Source organism: Uloborus diversus, chromosome 9 (genome assembly GCF_026930045.1).
Source record: "Uloborus diversus isolate 005 chromosome 9, Udiv.v.3.1, whole genome shotgun sequence".
Lineage (NCBI taxonomy): Eukaryota > Metazoa > Arthropoda > Arachnida > Araneae > Uloboridae > Uloborus > Uloborus diversus.
The window spans coordinates 6385282-6408250 of NC_072739.1; the positions used below are offsets into that span (position 1 = coordinate 6385282).

Below are 22969 nucleotides of genomic sequence, written 5' to 3' on the forward strand. Positions count from 1 at the left end.
TATATGTTAATGAATCCTGAATGATTAGTTAAAAAAAATAGGTTATATAAATAAGGTGGGTGGATAGTTTATTCATTATTAGTTTATTAGAGTGTGTATCTCCTTAGAATAATTTTTGTTAACTCTGGAAAACTTTTGTTAACAGTGCAAGAAATTAAAAGTTCTTATGCAGTTTCTCTGCACAATTTTAAAAACCTTGATGATCTTAATTATTTATGCTTGTTTTTTTAAATTTTCATCTTTTTATTTTTTCAGCCAGCAAAGATGTTGTATGACCAGCGACTCAGGCTAGAACTGCTGATGTTTAATATGAGCTTGTACTACAATAACCTTTTCGATTTGAAAGATCACATTGAAAGTTCAGCTGATTGGTTAGAATCAGAAACTGCTTCCTTGTGTGAACGAAAGGTGTGTTGGTAATGATGTTTTTTATTGGATTACTTGTTATCAATTTTAATTTTAAAGTTTTGAATAAAATATTTGTTTCCTTGCTATAATTAAGTACTTGGTTGATCTTTGTTATCTTTAATATGTCAGCTACAGATGCAAGTTACCTGGTGATACACATCCCCCAAAAAAACAATGGAGCAACCCGTTCAAATTGTATGGACCCCCCCCCCCCTTAAAAAATCCCTTTCAAATCAACCCTCCCCCTCTATGTTACCAAAATTTGCACTTAAAAATGCTGGAGCAGAATTACTATTGTGGAAATGACGATAAAATGTAACAAAAGTATATCAAAGCTCTCAAAGCATTCATACATAGCATCATAAAGTTATTAACTCATACTTAAATTGTGCTCATGGAAGAACTAATGAGTTACCAAATAATGTCGAAGTGAGTAACATGGACAACGGTGAAAATTAAATAAATACTTTTGTGCTGAGAAATAACAGGAAATATCCAAGTTAGTTGAGCACAAATAAACAGATTACTGAATACATGTGTTTCGGGGTTTCCAGGAACCTCTTTTCCTGTGACACTCTGTAGACAAATAGACAATCCCATGGGTCATGTGTTAGCAAGGTTCGACTGTGTAGAAATATTTATAAAAAGAAATAATTTTCATGCTTTATTAGTAGATGTCATTCTCTTCTTGAAAATTTAGGTTTAAAGAGCAGACATTTTTATAGCAGGCTGCAGGACTGTTACCAAAATTTCTGCTATGCACATCTTTATGAAAGTATCTTAAAATGTTTGTCTATTGGGTATGAATGATGAAATTTAAAGGTAATTTTTAGCTTCTGACCAAATGCAAAAAAAAAAAAAGCAAAACTACTTTCAGTTACTGCATTTGGTTTATCAGCATGTCTAAATGCACTTTTACTGAAAGTCTTGTTTATTTTTTAAAGGAGAAATATGATGAAATGATGAAAATAGAAGATCCAGAAATGCATGATTACCTGACTGAAAATCCTGTTCTGATTTCACTTTATAAAATGTTAGGTAAGGTTTTTACTTCATTGTTAATAAATTGAAATACTGACGTGGGATGGTGAAGCACAGTATCTGCAGAAATGAGCTTTTGAGATATTTGAAGAAACGAATTTTGGGACCCATACTAACAGTAAAGACATGTTGGAATTTAATGTTTGTTTCATGTATTACACATACCATTTCAGATCATTTTAACACATTCAGTTACGAATCCAGGCGTCTAGGTTGAAAATAGCCCGTATTAGTGAAATGCTTTTTAGTCATTGAGTTCAAAGTAAATACAGCATCTTCTAAAGTTGAAGTATTTTGCAAGGTTTTTTTTTCCTGGTCTTTATAAGAAAGAAAATAATCTTTCACTATTTGTAAGCTCTTCAATGCAGTATCGAAGAATTGACGAGATCGAGCTGTTCTTCTTGGTCATCCTAATTGGTGGACAAAATGTCCATAATGTTACCAGCATTTTAATTTTCATAGATTAACTTTCAACAACGTGGATTATCTTTGGGAAAGCACAAATGAAACATATTGCTTACTTTAGAACATTATTTTCTCTTTTTTTTTTAATTTCCCAAGAAAAACCTAAAATGCTGGAAATTCATAAATAACAAACTTGTAATCCGAGTTAAATTAACAATATTTGTATAAGGAAAAACTGAGACCTGATGAAAAAAACATAAATTGCGGGAAAGACGTAGATTCGAGGGACGTAAAATCGGGGGATTCACCGAAATCCTATTTGATGTTCTTTTTACCAGGTTTTCTGTTTTAACAATATTGCTTTTTGAAAGCAGACAATATTTTTCAGTGCTGAAGTACAAGAATAATAACATCACGCTCGTACTCACAGCAACGTTTTAATTGTGTCTGGTGGGATGTTTGGCAAATACGATTTGGTCCGGCATTTTATAAAATGTTTCAGAATAGTTCCCAGAGTATCATAATATAAAAATTGAGACACAGAAAATAAGTAAGGTTGTCACTGTTTTTGCATACATTCAGTACCCAGTACCTGCAAATTTTCCCTTGGCCCAAGTTAATAGACATGCGTATTATGTTCAAAGTATATGATAACTCTATTCTGTCCTACACATTTTGTTACTCAAAAAAAAAGTAAGGTCTGGCGGTGCTGGGCTTTCCGACTAAATGCAACTGATAGTATTAATGGTGAGTAGAGTAAACAAATGCTAACCCTTCAATCAAGTACTTTAAATTTTCATTTCTGGTGCTATTTTAAAAATGTTTTAGTCTGTTTCAAAACTCAAAATTATTTTACAGTGAATGCAGATGACCTGGAACTTTTAAATGACTCCCATCCAGCTTTGCCTGACATTCTAAAGCAACTAAAGAAGTTAGAGGATAAGAAAATAAAGCTGTCAAAATTAGAAGAGGAATTTCAGCTACAAGTTGAATCTGTGTAAGTTTTCCCCCTTTTTGCATCACTATCATTATCGACAGTAATGTCTAGTTTCATCGTGCTTTGTTAAATCTCTCATTTGGATGTTTAGAAATTTTCCTTTGCCTCCTGAAAAAATTATATTTTCCAAAAAAAAAAAAAAAATATGCTGCATTCCATATGACATCGCAGAAAAAAAAATTTGTATTTCTTGAAAAACCATTTCTTTAATAAGTATTTTTTTTTTTTAAATTAATGAACAAACAAGTATTTATTCCTTACATCTAGTATCAAAATATCATTACAGTTTAAGCTACAACTTACGATTCATATTCCACCATGAACTGTTGTGTATATTGTAAATGCATGTCAGTAAACTTTTTCTTTATTTTTCCTAGCCTCATTTCATTAATTTTTTGAAAACTAGCACTATTTTTTCATACGATTGGAAATATCATGAATACTGCATTTCTCGGGCTTTTTATGCAGTCAGGTCTTTTATTACTAGTCTTTTATTAAATACTTTTGTCTTTTATTAATAGTCTATATGAAATTATACCAGAATGAGTCAGTACTTGTTTGTTTTATATTCATTAACAGGGTTGTTAGACTGAAGTCTGGAGTGTCAAAAACCTTTTTTACCAGACTGTGTGTGCGCGAGGCAAAGGAGGATAATGTGTTCATGAGTCTATGTATGTTTGTTCTTATTCGGCTTTGTATGGGCTAAATGCATTGGCCAATTTTGATGATTCTTGCGTCAATCGATTTGAATCAACCTTGGGAGTGTCACTAAACACATGACAATAATCAAAATACTCCATATCAACAACCATTTGCAATATTGTCAGTTCGAGATTGTGTCGCACGCTACTTGCATGTGACAGCGAGAAATGCAGGTAGCGTTTTGGCTGCCTGAATTTTTTTGTTTATCAAGTCTACTAATTCGATTTTCATCTCTAACATGTTGCATTTGTTTTGCCGTGGTTCAGAGGACTGAGTTTCGCGACATGTACTTTCTTGACAGGCTTTTTTAGTTTTGCAAGGGAGATTTGACCCGACTAGCGAGCTGGCGTCATCATGAATTATTCAGGCTGTTTATATAGCTGTGGTTGACTTGAGTTTGTGCATTTTTGCTAAAGGTCAAGAATATGTATCAAGTAAGGTCCCTAGAGGGACTAATAATCAGTAGTTTAGACTACGGCAAGTTACTTAATAATCCTCACGATATATAAACTCTCAATAAAATGACAAGATTGCAAAATTTACCGTCTGATAATCACTATAGCTAAGTCAATGAAAATAAACTAAAAAGTTTAAAATAAAAAATAATTATTAAATAAAAACAAAAAACCCAACTGCGTAAAAACCAAAAAACTAAATAGCAAAAAATATAAGCTTAGTAGTTTAGAATGTTATTAATTTTTACTGAATAACTACAACGGTGAAATAGTTTTCTAGTTGATACACACATACGACAAATCATAAGTTCAAAAACAGAATAGAAGGATCAACAGTCGGGGCCGTTCAAATTTTACGGGGTTCCTTGACTGGTAAAAAAGGAATGGGCCCCCGGCTGTTGATCCTTCTATTCTGCTTTTTAATTTATGATTGTGTATCGATTATAAAACTATTTCAATGCTGTAGTTATTCAGTTGTACTGAATAACATTCTAAACTACTGGGTTTATATATTTTTCTTTTTAATTTTTATGTAGTCTGGTTTTTTGTTTTTATTTTTTATTTTTTCAGGTTTTGTTAAGGGTTTAGATCTACTCTGTTTTGAGTGGCATTGCTTGCATGCCATGTAGCCAAGATATGTCGATTTATCAAAGTATCAGTACATTATTATGACAAAAATGCTATTGAAAAAATAAGTGACTATTTCAGAAACTATTTTCTGCATCTGGTTACTATTTTTCATATTGCAGACTACTAAAGCAACTACTTTTAGTAGTAGGACTCAGTGGCAACCTTGCATATGTTAGAACTTTCTAATTCATTTATTCATGATGCTAAATTTTCATTTCTCAATTCCTATGAGTCTTTTTTTTTTCTTCATAGTGAGAAATATAGCTGGTCTATTGATAAATTTTTCTCTGGAGAACATAAGGAACATCCTGAATTTTGCGACCTTGACGGATCTATTAATGTTGAACTCAACAGTTTAAGTCTAAGAGTTATGAGTCTTGAATCTAAGATGTCAGAATTTCAGCAACAGTTTAACCAAAAGAAAAAGGTAAGCTTTTAATTATTTGAAGTACTTTTTTCCTCATAAAATTACAGTATTCATGGAACATATACAACCTGTTATTTGGAAAACAATATACTTTTTTCATTTATTAAATAATTAAAACCAGAGTTCATAGGGGTCATGGAAATCCTGGAAAAAAAAAAATCAAATTTCAGACCTGGAAAAGTCATGGAAAACTAATCTTTTCATTATAAGTCATGGAAATTTATTTTAAGTCATTGAAACATGTCTTGGACAGTAACAATAGCTAAAAGAGCGCTAGAAATATTGAGTGATTTAGTAATATTGCATACAAATTGAACAATCTCAAAAACAAACCTGAGTTTAGGAATCCTATTGCATCCGCTTCTGTAACACTTGCCCGCCTTTTTTTGCAATGCAATTTTACTACTGGGGCGTCACTAATTTTGAATTCACCATTATTTTCAGCACTTCTTATATTTTGTATTTTGTAGTAGTGAACTTGCACATTCTTGATTTTGCCACGCCCCCTCAAAAAGTGTAATTCAATTGCATCCGAGTTCGTTTCAACAACTTGTAAAAAATTCATTATTAAATTTACCAGAGTTTGTCTTAATATGTTGAAGGCTTTAGAAAATGAAGACTTTAGTCAGGCAATAGAACATAGAAATAGGGGAATTCTAATACTCTAAAACAGTAGTGCCCTACATACAGCTCTCAAAACTGATCCTCGTGGTCAAATGAAACATCTGGTTTAGAAAAAGGAATTTACTGAAAAACGTGGCTTTATTTTAATGAATGCATATACTGTCAAGTTACATGGATGATTAGATGCACTATTGACATCAAAGGCCAATGTTTTTATGAATTAAATTTATTATTGGAAACTTAGTAATGACTCATTCAATTTTTGTCCCATGCATTACTATTCGACAGCATTCATAAAATATTTGTTAGACATTTAAACATCAGTATTGCATTCACTATATTTTTATTTTGCTTGAATTTGTATGATAAAAACAAATAAGAATAATTTATTAGTTTCTGCAGTGTGCACTGATATTTTTTCAGTCACAAGTAAGTGCTCCAATGAGGTAGTGGCACTTACGCAACAATTTTTCTAATGCCCATTTCCGGAAATTGTCAGCTTTTACATTAAATAGTACTATTCCCTTCGTGTAACAAGGTCATGAAAAATTTTATGAAGTCCTGAAAAAGTCTTGGAAATTTTTTATCCAATTGAGTATGAACTCTGTAAAACGGTGCTTTGTGCAAATATTTTTTTTAATAAAATTATTTAAGGTTGTTGCAAATTAAGGTAAGTCATTGCCTCACATGTCACTGTCTTGTCTTACTTACAGATAATAATTTAAGGTTTACTAATGTTTCATTTAAGGCATAAATGTCTTAAATCATGTCAGTGCTGCCCTACCTTTTTTTACCCAAGGCCCACCCGGGACCAGGTCAGCTATGTCAAAATAAAGCATTTCCATGCATGGGGGGGTCAAATTACCAAAAAATATTATCAAATTATCATTCCATGGAGCGAGTTTCATTGTTGATGTCAGGAGCGTTATTCGATCATGCATATGAGGATTATTTTATTGTAATGAAGTTTCCACCTGTTTTTAGAAACAAAAATTCTGACTTTTTGGTCATGTCCTCAAGTTTACAACAATCATTCGAAAAAACCTAAAAAAAACTATCTTGTTTTGACATGGATGTAGGAATCGCAGGATGGAGCACAGGGGAAATTTCTGGAAGCGATGACCGTAACCAGCCGCCATCTTCCATGTATCGGGAAACTGTCTGCAATGTTTCAGATACGGAAATTGCCGAACTTTTTTTAAAATCAAATTTTAACTTTAAGGCGTATTGTGTAGCCTTCAACTGCACTAATAATGCACGTAGTAAGGAGATTCCTTGCTAATTCTGCATAAATGGATAGTTAATTTCTTCCATAACTTATGATTCAATAACAGATGATGATGGCAACATATAGTGTCATACATAATCCTGCATTTATCTTGCTTACAAACACAAACTCGAGTTGCTTAAAATATCATTACAAATCAAAATTTATTGATGTGATTTGCTGCTACTCTTCGGTAACCTGTAAACAATTCTATCAATAAAATAGAAATGAAATTCGAAACATTGTCGGATGCTTTCATTTTTGGTTATTAAGTGTAAATTAAACTTTGATTACAAATGTTATTGAAATAAATTGTTTTTTTTTTTTAAATCAATATTCCTTTTTATGCATGGAGGTTACTACATTCAGGATTTTAAGTAAAAAAATTAGCAATTAATGTAAACTAGTAATAAATAAATGTTTTACATTTATTACTTATTAACATTATAAATTTTTTCTGGTTATTGTGTCATATTTATATAATAGTAAAGCTAATGTAATGTGTCAGAAGATTTAATAAACATTGAAAAGCAACAAAATTTAAGGTCTGAGCGTTTTTTCAAACAATATAATTTAGACGTGATAAAATTAATAAGAATTTTAATTAATATTGTGATATGGTTCAATTATACTGATACTTTCATTCATTGCATAAAAAAAAAATATTTCTTTCGGAAAATTCGAAGTTTTAAATTTGTTTATTATTTGGTTGCCGAATATTGAAGTACTCTGCCAAACCAAATATTTGGTTTGTCTGCCGATATGCAGTATACTGAATACCAACCAAGTATTCCGTGCATCTCTAAACAATAAAGAAAGAAAAGGTGAATGAATCATCAAAATTCAAAGAACTGGATGGGTAGTTTTTTAGAATTTTATACTATTTAACATTCATTTACATGATATTCCTTTTTTAAAACTATCTAAATTTTGTTACAGTTTTATTTTAGTTTTATCCTCATTCTGGCAACTTTATCAAAATTAGCTTTTCATTTATGTTATTCCTTTATATATCTTTGTTGATTTCTAGCTGCTTTTTTTCATTGTGCTGTATTCTAATTTTATAATCTAGACATAGGCTGCAAAATTTTGATAATTCTGTATTCGTATCGATGGGAAAGTCATTGTGTTTTTTTATAAAAATAGTATTTTAAAACCAGTTGACCATGCATTATTTTTTTATTTCTTAGGTAGGCAAAAAATACTTTCATTATGAATTTGAGCGACAAAAGTAAAACACGCGAAATTTTCGCCCAAGTAATACAAGTCTCTTCCCCCTTTCTCACCAACCAACATGGCCACTGCTCTCTCAAAGTTACTTCAAAAGCAACAATGGTAGTAGATACGGCATGTTCCCTCCTGTATTCCTACCTCCATGGTTTTAGAAGGCTATAGAATATATTTTTTGATAGGTCGGGTACTACTGAATTATATTACGAAAGTATCATTTTATAGCCAGAAATGGCCTTCTAAAAACCGATGCAAAAGCCTCAAGTAATTGATCTAGTATTGGTTTTCTACATTACAACTAGTATTGGTTTTCAATTTTTTTTTTCATTTTTTCCCACCTTTAGAAATGTTATAAACTTTGATGTGTTCTTGCCCACGAGAATCATTTCACTCACCTAAATGATTTTGAAATAGATGTTATCTGTGTAATGATTGAAATGTTTCATGGGATGAGAATACAATTAAAATATTCGTTGCATCGTATTTCAAAGTTGTAGTTCGCAGAAACTAAACTACGATTTTTTCGTAGCAGTTGGCAGCTCTGTACATATTATACCCAGGTTTTTTTTGTCTCTTTCTGAGAATCATTTTAAGCTGTTCAAAAATGCTTCAGTGTGGTTCAACTGTTTTCTCTTTCCATTCTTCTCACCACTGGTTAGAGACATTTTGTCTTCTTAAACTTAAGTGACATTTTATACTCGCTGCAACCGTTATATTGACTTTCGACATTGTCAACCAACTGTTCGCTTATTTTACAGAAAAAAAAGTTTATTCCTAAGTTTTGTTTTGTACATATATATTTAAAAAAAAAAGTTTGTATTCTTTGTTTAGCTGCTAGAAAGGAAGAAAAATTTGGCTTTGAAGAGGAAACTGTTTGCATATGCACTCACGAACAGAGAACTTTTTGAAAAGACCATGAAAGAAATTAAAGTAGCCATGGAAAAAAATATGAAACATACTTGATATTTTGTAATTGTTGCATACTTAAATTCTGTAATTGTTTTTCCTTTTTAACTCCTTTTGTAAAAAATAAAAGTAATAAAATTTATATTTAAAATAATTATCATTGATGTAATTATGCTTTTCGCTTCTATTTCATACATGTTTCCAACTGCCTTACTTAACATAATCTCTTACTTGTCCAGTTGATGTAGCAGCGAGAATCTACAGCTGGCCCATTCCCCTTTGAATTGTACATATTATCTGAAATTAATTTTAACAATTTAGTCCTATATGTGTACTTATTTTTCTTTGGAGCCTTATCCACAATGTACATCCTTATTCTGGATGTTATGTTGAAAATTTCCCTAAAAAAATTCTGGTTTTCATTTTAAAGTCATCAAATACATTGTCGTGTGGTACAGCGAAATCCTGTCCCAACAAAATTTCCAATACAATAAACAAGATTTGCAGTCCCTTGAAGTTTAATTGAAATTTTTTAAAAAATCAAGGTCGAGAAAATACATTTCTGAGTGAGGAATTATGTAAGTGAGACCATTAGTCAACTGCCATAATTTCCAATCAGGATATACGACAGTAGAAAATAATGAAGCTACTGTGTGGGCAAGGAATTTTTATTATGTAACCTTTAAAGATTAATATAAAAAATGTCAAGCGATGCATTCTTTAACCATGATAAAAAATTGCGAAAGCCTGGAACGATAACCAGAACATTGTAAATGACACAAAAAAGGATACCTACTGCATTTGTTGGTCAATACAAGCTATGAAAGATTTGCTAGTCAACAATTTAAAATAAATTCAGCTTGTAAGATGAACATATGAGAAAAATTTAAAAAATCATGAATGTTTACAACAATCAATTTGCTTTTATCATTTCATCGACATTAATTACTGCATTACGACTTTTACAGATTAACTAATAATAAAGCATTAAATCCATTCAATAATAGGGTATGATACAGCATTGAATTGAAAAAATAACAATAATTTGCTTCAGAGTAAAAATAATTAGAGTAACATTTATTTAGAATCCTTACATCACTCGTTCATACTTTCATCTTTTGGTCGAGGTCGATACACTCCAACGATAACAGTGTGGTCCCTTTCATAGGGCTCCAAAGTCAATGATTCTAGAGGTTTCAGTTTATCAGAACGCAGCTTTTCAACTTCACTGGCAACAACGGCCTCGGGACTTGCTGTGGAATCGATGCAATTAGCTTTGATGGATATGATGTAATGTCCTTCGTCTTTTAGGTATTGTTGTGCATTGAGCGCAAGAATCCTCGCTTGATCAGGCTGCGCCACGTCTGAAAATATGACATCAACCATGCCGACTATCATACGATACCGTAGTGGAAGTCGGGCATCCTCAATAATGGGAACAATGTTGGTTCTCTTCTGGGCAACGCATAGCAGATCCCTTCCAGAGCGGTGAGAAAACTCCACTGCATAAACCAGCCCTTCAGGTCCAACTAGGTCAGATACATGCGAGACTGTGGTACCGGAAGCAGCTCCCAGATAGAGCACTCTCGAGCCTCTCTTCATGTGGATTTCACCAATCCCACCCATTACAGCGGCTGCTAACTTTGACCTGAATGGGTTCCACGTTCTGTACTCCTTTTTCTCTCCGTTTTCCTCTACGGTTATTCTCTTTTCATTGTAAACAGAATCTCCTGGCACAAGATTCAGAGTCAGTAAGGTATCTTGACTGCCACGTGAAATGAAAATACCTTCATGCCTATGGGGTTCAACAATTGTCTTTTTGCCTCCACGGCCACCACCACCTCTTCCGCGACCGCCACCAAATCCTCTGCCTCGTCCACCACGGTCACCTCCCCTTCCTCCTCGAAATCCACCACGGTCGCCACCTCGTCCTCCTCGGAATCCACCACGGTCGCCACCCTCGTCCTCCGCGGAATCCGCCACGATCACCACCTCGTCCTCCACGGAATCCACCACGATCACCACCTCTGCCTCCTCGGAAACCACCTGCAAATTAATATAATGCATTTAGAATAACAATTTGTCAAGACACAGAACGAGAGGGTCTTCTGGTGAATTCCAGCTAACATGAAACCAAGGGGTCAGAAAATCACAATTTAAACAAATCCCTAAGAGTTATATGGGTCATTCTCTACAAACAGGGTAATTTGGAAGTTGCAAATTAAAAATTTACAAACTGTGAACTAATTGACTTTTTTCTTCATAGATAGCTTTAAAAACTTATTTTATATAAGAGCTATCATTTGACATTCATAATTCCTAAAATTTAATATTTTATTTAAATTTTTAAAAAATCAGCTGCCAGGGGAATGATGCTATAGAGCAGAGGAATGATATTTTGAAACAGGGGAATGACTATCTGCCAGGGTAATGATTTAACAATTTATGAAGCACAGTAGACATCTATTAATGATAGAACATTTCATATCAATAACTATATTTATTAAAAGAAAGTATTACATGTGAACATTTAAGTTTTTTTAACACAGATTTCACAATTATTTTATAAGATACTGATTTTATAATGGGTAAACTTATAGAATGACAAACTTGAACTTTTAAAATGACTCATTTGGAAAAGAAAAATATATTGCTCTGCTGTCACATGGTTCAGGCTTTGCAAGTTTTCTCTCTACGTCTTCAAGAGGATAACGATGTATATCCATGTCTCTTGGCCATTTAAAACGTCCTGGTATGCCAGTATATGTCATGGCATTTATCTCCACTTCCCCAGGTAATAATTGTAGTATTTCTCCTGGGTAAAGTTTACCATCATAGTGAACTAACACCCAATCTCCTATGCTAAACAAGCTTTTATTATTATTGCACATTAATAGGTCTGCATCAATATTGACACACTCATTTTTTGCATCTATTTTACCTATTTCAAAATGCTTGCAGTATTTAGCACTTGCACCTCTGCAATCAACACAGCTTATATGGTGAAATTTCAGAGTTGAATTGGATCGGTACCAATTAACTTGGTGAACTTTCATGGTCCCTTTAAATTTTACACCACCAATTTTCAACTTCTTTTCGATAGCTTCTTTTTCAACTACAATTATCTTGATGCCTTTGCAATGTTCATTTAATATTTTCACAAATGTTGTAAAATCAGCAATATCTTTTCCTTGAGACACAATTCTATCAGCAGTTCGCTTTAATGTTCCACCTACACCATCAGGGGCCCCCTTTCCATGCCCACATTCTGAATAATTCCAAGAAATTCTTTGCAAATGAGGAAATACCTCAGGTAATGTGGTAGAAATATAAAAAAAAATATTCTGATTACGATACTGATTTGATGGACCATCACTATAAAAAAATAAAGTGTCTACCCCCCCCCCCCAAAGGTAATTTTAAAAATAAATCCTTCAGGACAGGGTACATATGTACCGAAACAGCAGTTGGATCATGTCGAAGGGATTCTGTTACAGTGCAAATGCATTGAAACTCTAGATTTGCATCTTCTTCTGCTCTGTAATAAGCCACAACAGTATGTAAGGTCACTTGCTGACGGGACCCTCCAAAGTGATAAGATTGTATCTCTTTACTGTATTTGAAACTGTAATTTTCACTAAAATCAATGTGAACTAATAATTCATTTGGCTTTAACGAATCTTTCAATTCTTTTAAAATTCTGTATTGATGTAGTCTTCTACCTTCATGGGAAAGAAACACATCTAAAATTTTTTTATGTTCTTTAACTGCTTCTGCAATCGACAATGTAACACTTTCTTTTGTAGTTTTTTTGACAGTTTTCGTTTCACCTGTCTTTTGATCAGAATACTCTTGCTTAACAGTTAACCATTTTTTATATGCTAATTTAAAATCATGATCAAAATTATAGGTTAAAATATTTTCCGAGCAATCATTGCACTTTCTAAATAAACATTTTTCATCATCAGCAGTACAACATAGTTATATTAATAAACCTGTTATGTTTGTTGAATTAATAATACCAATTGAAGACAGTTTTTTAGTGAGAAGAGACATGTTTTCATGTTTGACACATAAACATGTATTTCTGTCAGACACACTTGCTTGATTAATCCAAAAAGGACGTAAACGGCAGAATGTTGGGTAACTAATATATTTATGGTTTTTTAAGTATTTTTTGTGCAAATTTTTTAAAGTATCGGATAGATACCTCTTTTGTTTCTTCAATTTTCTTTTTGTAATACAATCATTTTTCCCAGGACATAAAACACTGTTTTCATCATCTTCTAAAAATGTCATTACACTTCTCTGGATTTCTTCATTAGCAGAGGCTTTCCTTTTGGTAGATAACAAATGTTTTATAGACTTGGGATTACGAGCTTTATTAGCTAAATAGCTTTTATACTTTAAAAATTTTCGGCTGCTTGCAATCAATTTATATTTTTTCAAGATTTTACCAGATATAATATAATGATATAATCGCTTCGATTTGTTTGATTTTAATGATTTATAGGCTATTGTTAACTGTTCGGATAATGCCTCACCAAATATAAGTTTTCTTCTGATAACTGAAGAAAACTTTCCCTTTCGCTTCAGATAATAATCTGTCTTCGATCTTGGAGTCATATCTTCCGGTTTACTGTTAATTTTAAGATTCAGCCTATAGTTACGCTTTTTGTACTTTTCTAATTTTCTTGTCAGCAATTTTATCTGATTTTCCATTTTCATGCACTTTCTATGAAGGGCACTTCTGTTGCGCATAACACGTTTTCGTCCAGATAATTTACGGCTTTTAGTTAGATCATTGTTTGATCTTAAATCAGAGAAAGGGGTGCTGAATAAATTTGATGTTGAGCTTGTGCTTGGCTGTGAGCTATTAGAATTTGTTGGTATTTCTTCAGCCAAGGGTTGATGTTGAGAGATACTTGACCGCTTTCGGTAATTTTTGGAATTAGCTTTCCATTGTTTACGCTTTCTTCGTTTCTCTCGAGGAGTCATCTCTGTGATGGGCTTTATTATACCCTTCATCTTTTTTTTCAAGTATTTTTGCCGTTCCTTTTCTTTCTGTTTTTCATATGCAATTGGGTCATTTTTTATCTTCTGATAGCGTTTTCGCTGAGCTTCTCTTTTATTTTTTAGTTTCTCTTCTCTAGTTAAATTTTTCTTTACATTGGGCATCTTCCTGAAAACAAGGAGAACTTTTATAGAAAATGCAATGTTATCAGTTTAATTTGAGTCATTCTTTTTTAGTCTTAACAATCTTAATGAAAAGCATGAGTTTTTTTTCCTTTTTTTTAAAAAATCTTATTTTGTCGATATTAATCAATTAAATAGAAATCGGATGCAAACGAAGTAAAAATTTACTTTCCTATTCTGTAGATAAATGTTTCAATTAAAGTACTAAAATAGCTTTAAATTAAAAATGAAATTCAGATATATTCAAATTTAATGAATCTAATGATTTTCCCATAATTTTAATCAAATATTTAAAATTATAGATTTTTTAAAATATAAATAATGCATTAAATTGGCCATTAATTTCTTTTCAGTTATGAAGATGAAAAATACAGTTACATTTAATTAAAAAAAATACTTGAAAAATAACTAATAAAAAATGTTTAAAATTCAAATTAAATAATAAATAATCAGGTAAATGTTATATACATTAATCCAAAGTATTGAGAAATTTTATGAAATATTTGAATAATAAAATATTTACTAAATTTAACATTTTTCTTATCTTTAAAATTTCATAATTCAAAAAAAATTTAATTTTAAAGAAAAATCATTATAACTATTTATAGTTAACATGCATGTTTTTAAAATACATCATCATTCAGTTGCTTTATTAGCATTAATAATATTTTTGGTTAATATCTTAATTATATTCCTAAAATTTCATCATTCCCCTGACTAGAATCATTCCCCTGCCTTAAAAACATGCAGGGGGATGATGCTAGGGGAATGATGTTTTTTTAGTAATATCTACCTTATGACTACATGGTGGAACAAAAATTTTTAAAAATGAATACATATATTAAGAAACTTATACTAACAGCATAACACAAAATATAAAAATGCTTACCTTTTGTTTAGTCTAAAAACTTGATCCAGGGTAATGATGGCCAATAAAAATATTCTCCCTGGATTTTAACTTGGGACATCAGCATTTGACAAAAAAAATGGCTACAAACTCCAAACTTGTAAGAGATTCCTACTAAACCATAAATTGAATTTGGATCAATGCCAAGTTTGCCTTCAGAGACATCTATTGGTACTTTTTAGAACTATTTTTATAAGTGTAGGGGAATGATGCTAAAATTCATGGACATACTTCATTGTATTTTTTTCCATAATTGAATTAGAGTATACTTCTATATTACTTATTCTTGTTATAAAGGAACTAACTGTGATACTATATTAATAATTGCAATTACAATAAATTAATATTTAATAAATGCTTAAAAGATTCAAAGTCTGATTTCTGGGTTTGGGACAGCCAGGGGAATGATATTTTGCACATAATTCATTTTTTTAAATATTGCTTAGAATTATCCTTAAATAAATATTATAAGTAGTAGATGGGAAAAAAGTACTATTTTCAGAAAAAATAAACTTTATTGGTAAAAAAGTTAAGGAAAATTATAAAATCATATGGGACTTGGTTTTTTCCTATTCAATGGGAATGACCCATATACACCATTGGAAAGCTCATAACCCCTAGAACAAGAATCTACTGTTGCTTTTTTTCTCATACTAAGTTTATTTAGTGGAGGAAGAGATGGTAAAATGTCTATTTTTTGTGTTTTTTAGCAAGTAAAATTGATTATTTTTGTACCTTATTAGTAATGCAAATTATGATTCTAAAATTAGATGGAGTAAATTTAATATTGATATAAAAACTATAAAGGTAAAATAAAACCATGTTTGGGCTTGTTTCGAACATAAATAGTCTAATTAGAGGCATAATTACAACATCATGTATTATATGTAACGTCTGTTACAAAAAGGTAAATAAATTCTCCTCACATTGTGAAACATTTTTGAAAAAGTTTTGCTCTTAATTATTTTCTTTATTTTTAGGTGCCACATTTTTAAATGCCAATTATAAAAATGTATTCAATGCATCAAACAATTCATTAAGTCTATGGTAGCCAACATGTAGCCAGGGTTGGACTGGGTTCTGAAAAAGGCCAATGAGGGGGGGGGGGAGTATAGACAATCATTTTCGGGGAGCGAATGGCTAATGACAAATTAACATAAAACGAAATATATATGTAGAACTAGCAAATGTACCCGGCGTTGCCTGGGTCAGTAATAATTGTAAGAAACAATCGCTACTTTCTTTCGTTTTCTGTTTTAACTCAAAGAACTCAAAACACACCGCTTTGACGCTATTAAAAATCGAGCTTCTTCCCTACCCATAAAAGTAAAATAGCAATAAGTGTAAAGAACCAACGAATATTCATTCAGAAGCGAAAGCACGAATTTAAGCATATTAAAATTTTGAAGAATTTACAAAATATGAACTAACAAAAACAAAGATCACTAAATAAACCATGCGCTTCATTTAATTAAATAGTACACACACGCACACAGAAGAAGAAAAAAAAGGTCTCTACTATAAGCTTTAACTCTGAACTAAAGCTCTCCTACCCTCAGGGTGCGAAACGTAGAGTTTCCAAATGTTTAAATGACTTTAAACTCATGTTTGCTCCGGAGAAGCCTTGATTCAAAATTTTCATTACAATTACTTTTAATATTGCTGTTGTTAGGCAACGAATTTTTGTAAAAAAGGGTTTTATGTTTAATCACATAGAGTAAAGAAATTACATAGAGAGGCCCTGCTATACTAAGAAATTGAAGCCGGAAGTTTCACCGCTATATCCAAAGATCCTTAGCTTCTTGCTAAGCATTTTATGATACATCTTGATTCCAAACATTCCATTACTGAATCTCAATTGGTTGTTAATTTAAACTTAGATATTGTTGCAAGTTTATGGAGCACGTTTTTGAAATTGCATTAATACATGAATTAAAATTCAAACCAATCCGCCAGCTACTTTATACGGTCTCTTTGCGAGATTGGTGAAAATTATACTCGCGAAGTGATCACGTTATCATAACACCGCTAATCATTGCACCTCTGTACCCCACAATTCCGGCTTCAATTTCATCTCCTTCTTACCATAGACGGGGCCTTATGTATATTTCTTTACTCTATATATGGTGATGTAACTATGTATGGTGAAAAAATGGTTAAAATCCGTCCAGTAGTTTTGAAGTTTACCCCGGACATCCGGACAGAGATTAGACCTTTATGTATAAAGATAAGAATGCAACTCCCAAGAGAGCTATAAATGTCATGCTTGCTCCAGAGAGGCCTTGATTCAAAATTTACATTATGATTACTTTCAATATTGCTGTTGTTAGGCAACGAATTTTCCTAACAATGGATTTTATATTTAATTAATCTTTCAATGGGGGAAATTACAATAATTTGCTGTTTTCCACCATAACTTTTGAAAACTAAGATTTTAAGGAACAAATAATAGCCTAAGTTGTTCCCCGATTATCTAGCTATCTATGGTGAAAAAATGGTTAAAATCCCTCCAGTAGTTTTGACGTTTACCCCGGACATCCGGACAGAGATTAGACCTTTATGTATAAAGATTAAGGTACGACTAATTTTTTAAATCGAGATTAAAGGGGTTGTAATTAGAAGTGTTTCAAGTAAAAAGAATGGGGAAAAAAATAATTTTTACCAGTATTTTGGTTCTACTCAAATTGTTCACCGATTGATTCATTTGTGGACTCAAGAACTATTTCTAACAATCATTTTGATCCTCAATTGTACTTTTTTTCCTTGTAAGAAAATATGTAATATCAAGATGGGCATCCCTTTTTACCAGTTTTCGTATTAAATGTGATGAAATAAACAGAGAGAAAGATCATTAAAGATTAAAATTGTAAATACATATTGAAGATAAATAGTGACATACTCAATATTTGATTAAGTGGTTTAATTTTCTTTTATAAATAGGGTGCTAAGGGGCTCAAAAGCTTTTGCTAAATTTTACAAAATTTTATTTCTTAAAACAACTTGCGATGATCTTTTATGATATTAGGTGGGGGAAGAGAATTTCGGAATTTTTTTTAACTGAAGTCTTTTAAATCATGATGGTTGGCCATCTTTGGTAGTGTCAAGGAGAGGATTTGTGATCTCTTCTTCAAGCACTTCTTGATATTGAAACAACAAAAACAAGATTTTAGACAATTTTGAATATGATGCCATGGAAAGGGAGGTGTGAGAGCTCTCCCCAATCACATTTTTAGAATTGAAGCTCTAAAAACGCAATTGTAGGGACCATCTTTGAGGTAGGAAAAGGACAACGTTCAAAATTCTCTCTCCCTGGAAATGTTTTCACACTGAAATTCTGACCAAATTTTAGACTATTTTTTTGCAATGTTGGTAGTCAATGCTTAAAAACTCTGGGTGACAGGTCTTGAAGAGTAGTGAAACTTAGTACCATCCATGAATCTAGTCACATTGACTTAAGTTTGAAGGTTAGAAGATTGTTCAGTCCCTTCAAAGATGGAGAAACTCAAAACTACTGACCAGTAGGGAGATTTAGAGGGTGTCCATGCCCCCCTCCCTCCAAACCTTATGAGCTTTGGATTTTTTTTTTTTTTTTGGAGAGGAAAAAAATATATTTAAAAAAATGACGAAAACTAAAAAATAGTGAATCTTATCAGATCTGTTTTACTTGAAATAAATTTAACTCCTAGTCAGGGCAGAATTATTTCCTTTCCCTTGAAACAGAAAAATTTATCTTTATTTTTAAAATGTTCAGACATTTTTTCATGATATCAATTTAGAGGCCATTCAACTCAACTTCTGACCAGATGTAGTAACTCGGGCCATGCATGGGGGGTAGATCAATAGTGCAGATTGTGCCATTGCTTTTTTTTTTTGGGGGGGGGGGGGGGTATTCATTATCTATTTTGGTTTGGGCTCTCTTGGGAGGATGGACACCTGTGAGAATTGAGCTAATTTGAGAATGCCCCCCCCCCCCCCAAATGATCCGTCTAAATCCGCCACTGTCTTCCAAACATCGGAAACATTTATATTATAAGAATTATATTAATAACAGTTGTTCTTAATGGTGAGATATATCCTGCCCAAGTCCAAGAAATAATTGAGGGTACAGACCGGGAACTTTTCCACACTTTTCTGAAAAGAACTTTAATTGAGCAGGGAAAAACAGATGCAGAATGGTACAAGGTAAATCAAGATTTCCGGAAAAATCAGCGCTCCAGTGAGGCTACTTTCAGCTCAAGGGTTATTTTCATTTAATGTGAATAAAATGCAAATATGTTTTTAAATTCATGAAATGTAAACATTCTTTTTAGTGAAGTAGATGTCACAAAAATAATTCAGTGCGCAAAAGTGTTTGTCGAAGGTACTTTTTTTTAAATATTATAATTAAGTTATAGGTTTAACTTTTTACAATTATTGTATGAAATGATTGACTATGACTTTGTGATTTTATTATATGGTCTATAAGAAGTTAAGGTATCACCTTTCAACTATTAATTTATCATTCAGTACATGCATACAACATGTCCGTGTCACACGGTGTAACATCCGTTACAGCCCGTAACGTCCGTTACAGAGATTTTAAAATTTTTTATCACAAAAGAGAATAACTGAATTTTAATACCAAGGTTCTGATAAATTAGAGGCATGTTTTGTGATGTTAAATCAAAAAATTTTTAACAAATTTACATAATAGATTCACAGACTTTTTAATCTGATCACGCCACAGCGCAAATGATGTTCCACTTTTTGTAACATCCGTTACAGTTAAATATTACTTATTTTCTGCAGCTTAAATACAAAAATAAATTTTGAAACCTGATCAAAGTAATCTTCAGTCTTGGTTCGATCAAGAAAAAATAGCTTGCTCCTATTTGGAAGCATTTATATGCCTCTCATAATCTTTTTATAATTGTTTTTGTGTGTGTGAATGTAACGTCCGTTACAACGGAATTCACTTTCTTTAGAGCATGTTAAGATTCAGGGGCAGAAAATTAGAAAAATAAGTCGCTGGTCTAATGCATACCTGTTAACCTCCGAGAAAAAAAATCCGAGAGATTTTTCAAACATTTTTATCCAGAAGATTTTAACAAAATGAAATTAGTTATGAATTTCATATCAATTGAACTTACTCTCATTCAGTAAAAATTACTTGAATTGCTTTCTTCAAAAGTTTGGAAATAACGTTTGCTCGTTTGGATCTCGACGTATCATGCGGCTGTATCTCACTAAGTATAGACCTCAAGATTCAGAAAATTTTCAAGTGGCCAATGGCCACTAGACTCAAAAAACTTGGTGGCTACCAGTTTTACCGGGTTTTGAAAACATCGCTCTAGTACAAGAATGGGGGGGGGGGAGATTTCAATTTGTATTTTTTGAAACAAATATTATGAAAGTAAAGCTTAAGGAAGGCTAACAAGAAATATAAATTATACTAATCATGGAAATATAAGAGGCATTGGGTGAAGGTTGGGAGCTCCTGAAGCAAATGATTCATTCCACCCATTTTAAAGTTTCATAAGAAAAAAAATCCTTAATCCAAAAATAAAGTAGTGTACACTGTACCATGGTTCTACAGTGAAAAAAAAAAAGTATTTCCCATAAAAACAACAACAAATTCCTTTAAAATCTTTTTGTAAATCATTGCAAACGCCATGGTAGTAAAAAATCAACATGCACTTTTCAGGTAACTCAGGGGTCTGTCCAGGATTTTTCACAGGATCCGTTTTTTGTGAAAAATCAAAACATTTCGCAAAAAAAAAAAAATCTTTTTGTTAAAACGAAATTTTAGAATTTAGAGATGGCACAAACTGCATCAATTAAACTTAAAGTTGAGTGTTTTCCTCTTCTACGTTGAGAAAATCATTCTGGATTTTTTTTACTAATATTTGGCGGGGGGGGGGGGGCATCGCTCTTTCAAGTATCAATATTTCATTCTACATTATGTTAAATTATACTAGATATATTTCTATACAGTACTTAAAATAATTGTAACAAAAATATAAATAAATAAAATAAAATTCAGAATAGGGTTCACCATTCAACTTTTTGACCCAAGACACTCTTAAAAAGCACGGAATTTCGTTTAAAACTTATAAATTCCGTGATTTAAACAAAAATAAAAAGATATTTCAATTGTTTACCTCTTAACAAAGCGTAATAATCATTAAAAAATCGAAAAATCGGATTCCCATAGCGGATGCAAAGAGATCGCAATTCTCAAAGTGAAGGCATCAAAAGTATAAAAACGGCTTGTAAAAGAAATATTTTTGATAAAATTATTTTTAAATTGCATTTTAGAGTCCTATGATAAACATATCATTAATATCTGTGGACACAGTTGACCCAAAAAATAAAATTAAATAAACCATCTACTTAGCATTTCAATTTTTTACCCATAACAGAAATGGAATTTTGCTTTAAAAACTTGAAATGAGAGTTCTAACAGAAATAAAGAGACTTTTCATTTATTTGAATCCTAATAAAGCTAAGTTAGCTTGAAAAAAGAACAAAATATGATTCTCATATCGGATGTTAAAAGATTGCATTTTTCAAAATGTAGACATCTAAAGAAAAAAAAAAGGTAATTAAAAGAGTTTACTTAAAGTTAATCATCCTTGTGTTAGCATCGAAAAATCAAAACCCATATAATTTTCTCCCAAAATAACAATTAAACATCGCACCGCACCGTAAAAACGCAAATATTGACAAGCTGGCAAAATGATGAGAATATTTTCTAATCAAGTCATTATAAAGGTTCAACGCCAGACGCTAAGTGATGATAATTTTGCAGTTGGTAACATTATCTGAAGCGATCATATTTTTTCCTCACCTTTACTATCCCTTTGCAGTTCTAAGTTCATTTCGCAGATATATATTATTATTGTTTGTTAAATCATGAGCGGAGAAAAGTGCTTACCAATGCCTTTTCAGAAAAGTTAACAAAAACACCGCTGCTAATTAGCTGTGATAAAACAAACAACCATTATATTTATTTGGCAGTAGCAATTATTTATCGCTTGCAGGAGCATCCCAAGAGTGCCGATTTTTTTTTTTTCAAAATTAGCCGATTTTGTATAAGCTGATCCCTCTAATTTGACTTAAAAAAAGGTTCCAAAAATTATCGGTTTATACACAGAATTATGCGTTATTTTGCTTTCAGATTTGCTCTTTCAATAAACAATTTGACATCCGATCTTGTTTATCAGAATTTTGTGAAAGGTCCGTTTTGTTTGATCGGGATTTTGTGAAAGGTCCGTTTTGGTTGATCGGATTTTTGTGAAGGGTCCGTTAACGGACCCAAATATCCTCTGGCCAGACCCCTGTAACTAGTTTAATGAAAAGAATTAACTGTAAGAAAATTAGCACGAAGGGAATCGAAAAAATATCAGATAAACATACAATTTAAATATTTTCAATAATTAAGATTTTTTTTTTTTTTTTTTGAGCTATCACGATTGCTTATTGTTCTCACTTGACTGTTTTGATGTGCTATCATTTTATTTTTCTGCCAGCAGCATCACTGTCGACTGACTCCTCACGATGCTGCTCCTATAGCGAAAACCGCGTCTCCAGGTTGCATCCATATCCTACATACACGTGCATACATACACAACTACGCACACACACACAAATACATACACCTACAAACACATATATACACACACACACGCATACATACAGACACCTACACTCATCACACTCATGCCTGCACACAAACATATGCCTACACACACATACACATTCCCCACCACACACAAACACTCATACACACAAC

The 22969-nt window shown here is 32.0% G+C and overlaps 3 protein-coding genes across 3 annotated transcripts in view; 1 reads left to right on the forward strand and 2 right to left on the reverse strand.

Annotated features, from left to right (window-relative positions):
• Positions 1-9195, forward strand: part of LOC129229729 (HAUS augmin-like complex subunit 3) — a 43257-nt gene extending 34062 nt beyond the window's left edge. Inside the window, exons 9-13 of the mRNA XM_054864096.1 lie at positions 256-408; positions 1353-1446; positions 2713-2851; positions 4891-5065; positions 9018-9195. Coding sequence (XP_054720071.1) covers positions 256-408; positions 1353-1446; positions 2713-2851; positions 4891-5065; positions 9018-9149 — 693 coding nt within the window. The 3' untranslated portion in view covers positions 9150-9195. The remainder of the gene's footprint in view (positions 1-255; positions 409-1352; positions 1447-2712; positions 2852-4890; positions 5066-9017) is intronic.
• Positions 9196-10148: 953 nt separating this feature from the next.
• LOC129229730 (rRNA 2'-O-methyltransferase fibrillarin-like) lies at positions 10149-11928 on the reverse strand. Its single transcript, XM_054864097.1, has 2 exons — positions 11923-11928; positions 10149-11138 (listed from the first exon to the last, which is right to left on the reverse strand). The coding sequence occupies exons 1-2, from the start codon at positions 11926-11928 to the stop codon at positions 10188-10190; spliced, it is 957 nt and encodes a 318-aa protein (XP_054720072.1). The 3' UTR covers positions 10149-10187.
• LOC129230622 (isochorismatase domain-containing protein 2-like) overlaps positions 11014-22969 on the reverse strand; it is a 106502-nt gene continuing 94546 nt past the window's right edge. The window contains 1 exon segment of the mRNA XM_054865038.1: positions 11014-11138. The gene's annotated coding sequence lies outside the window, so the exon portion shown is untranslated.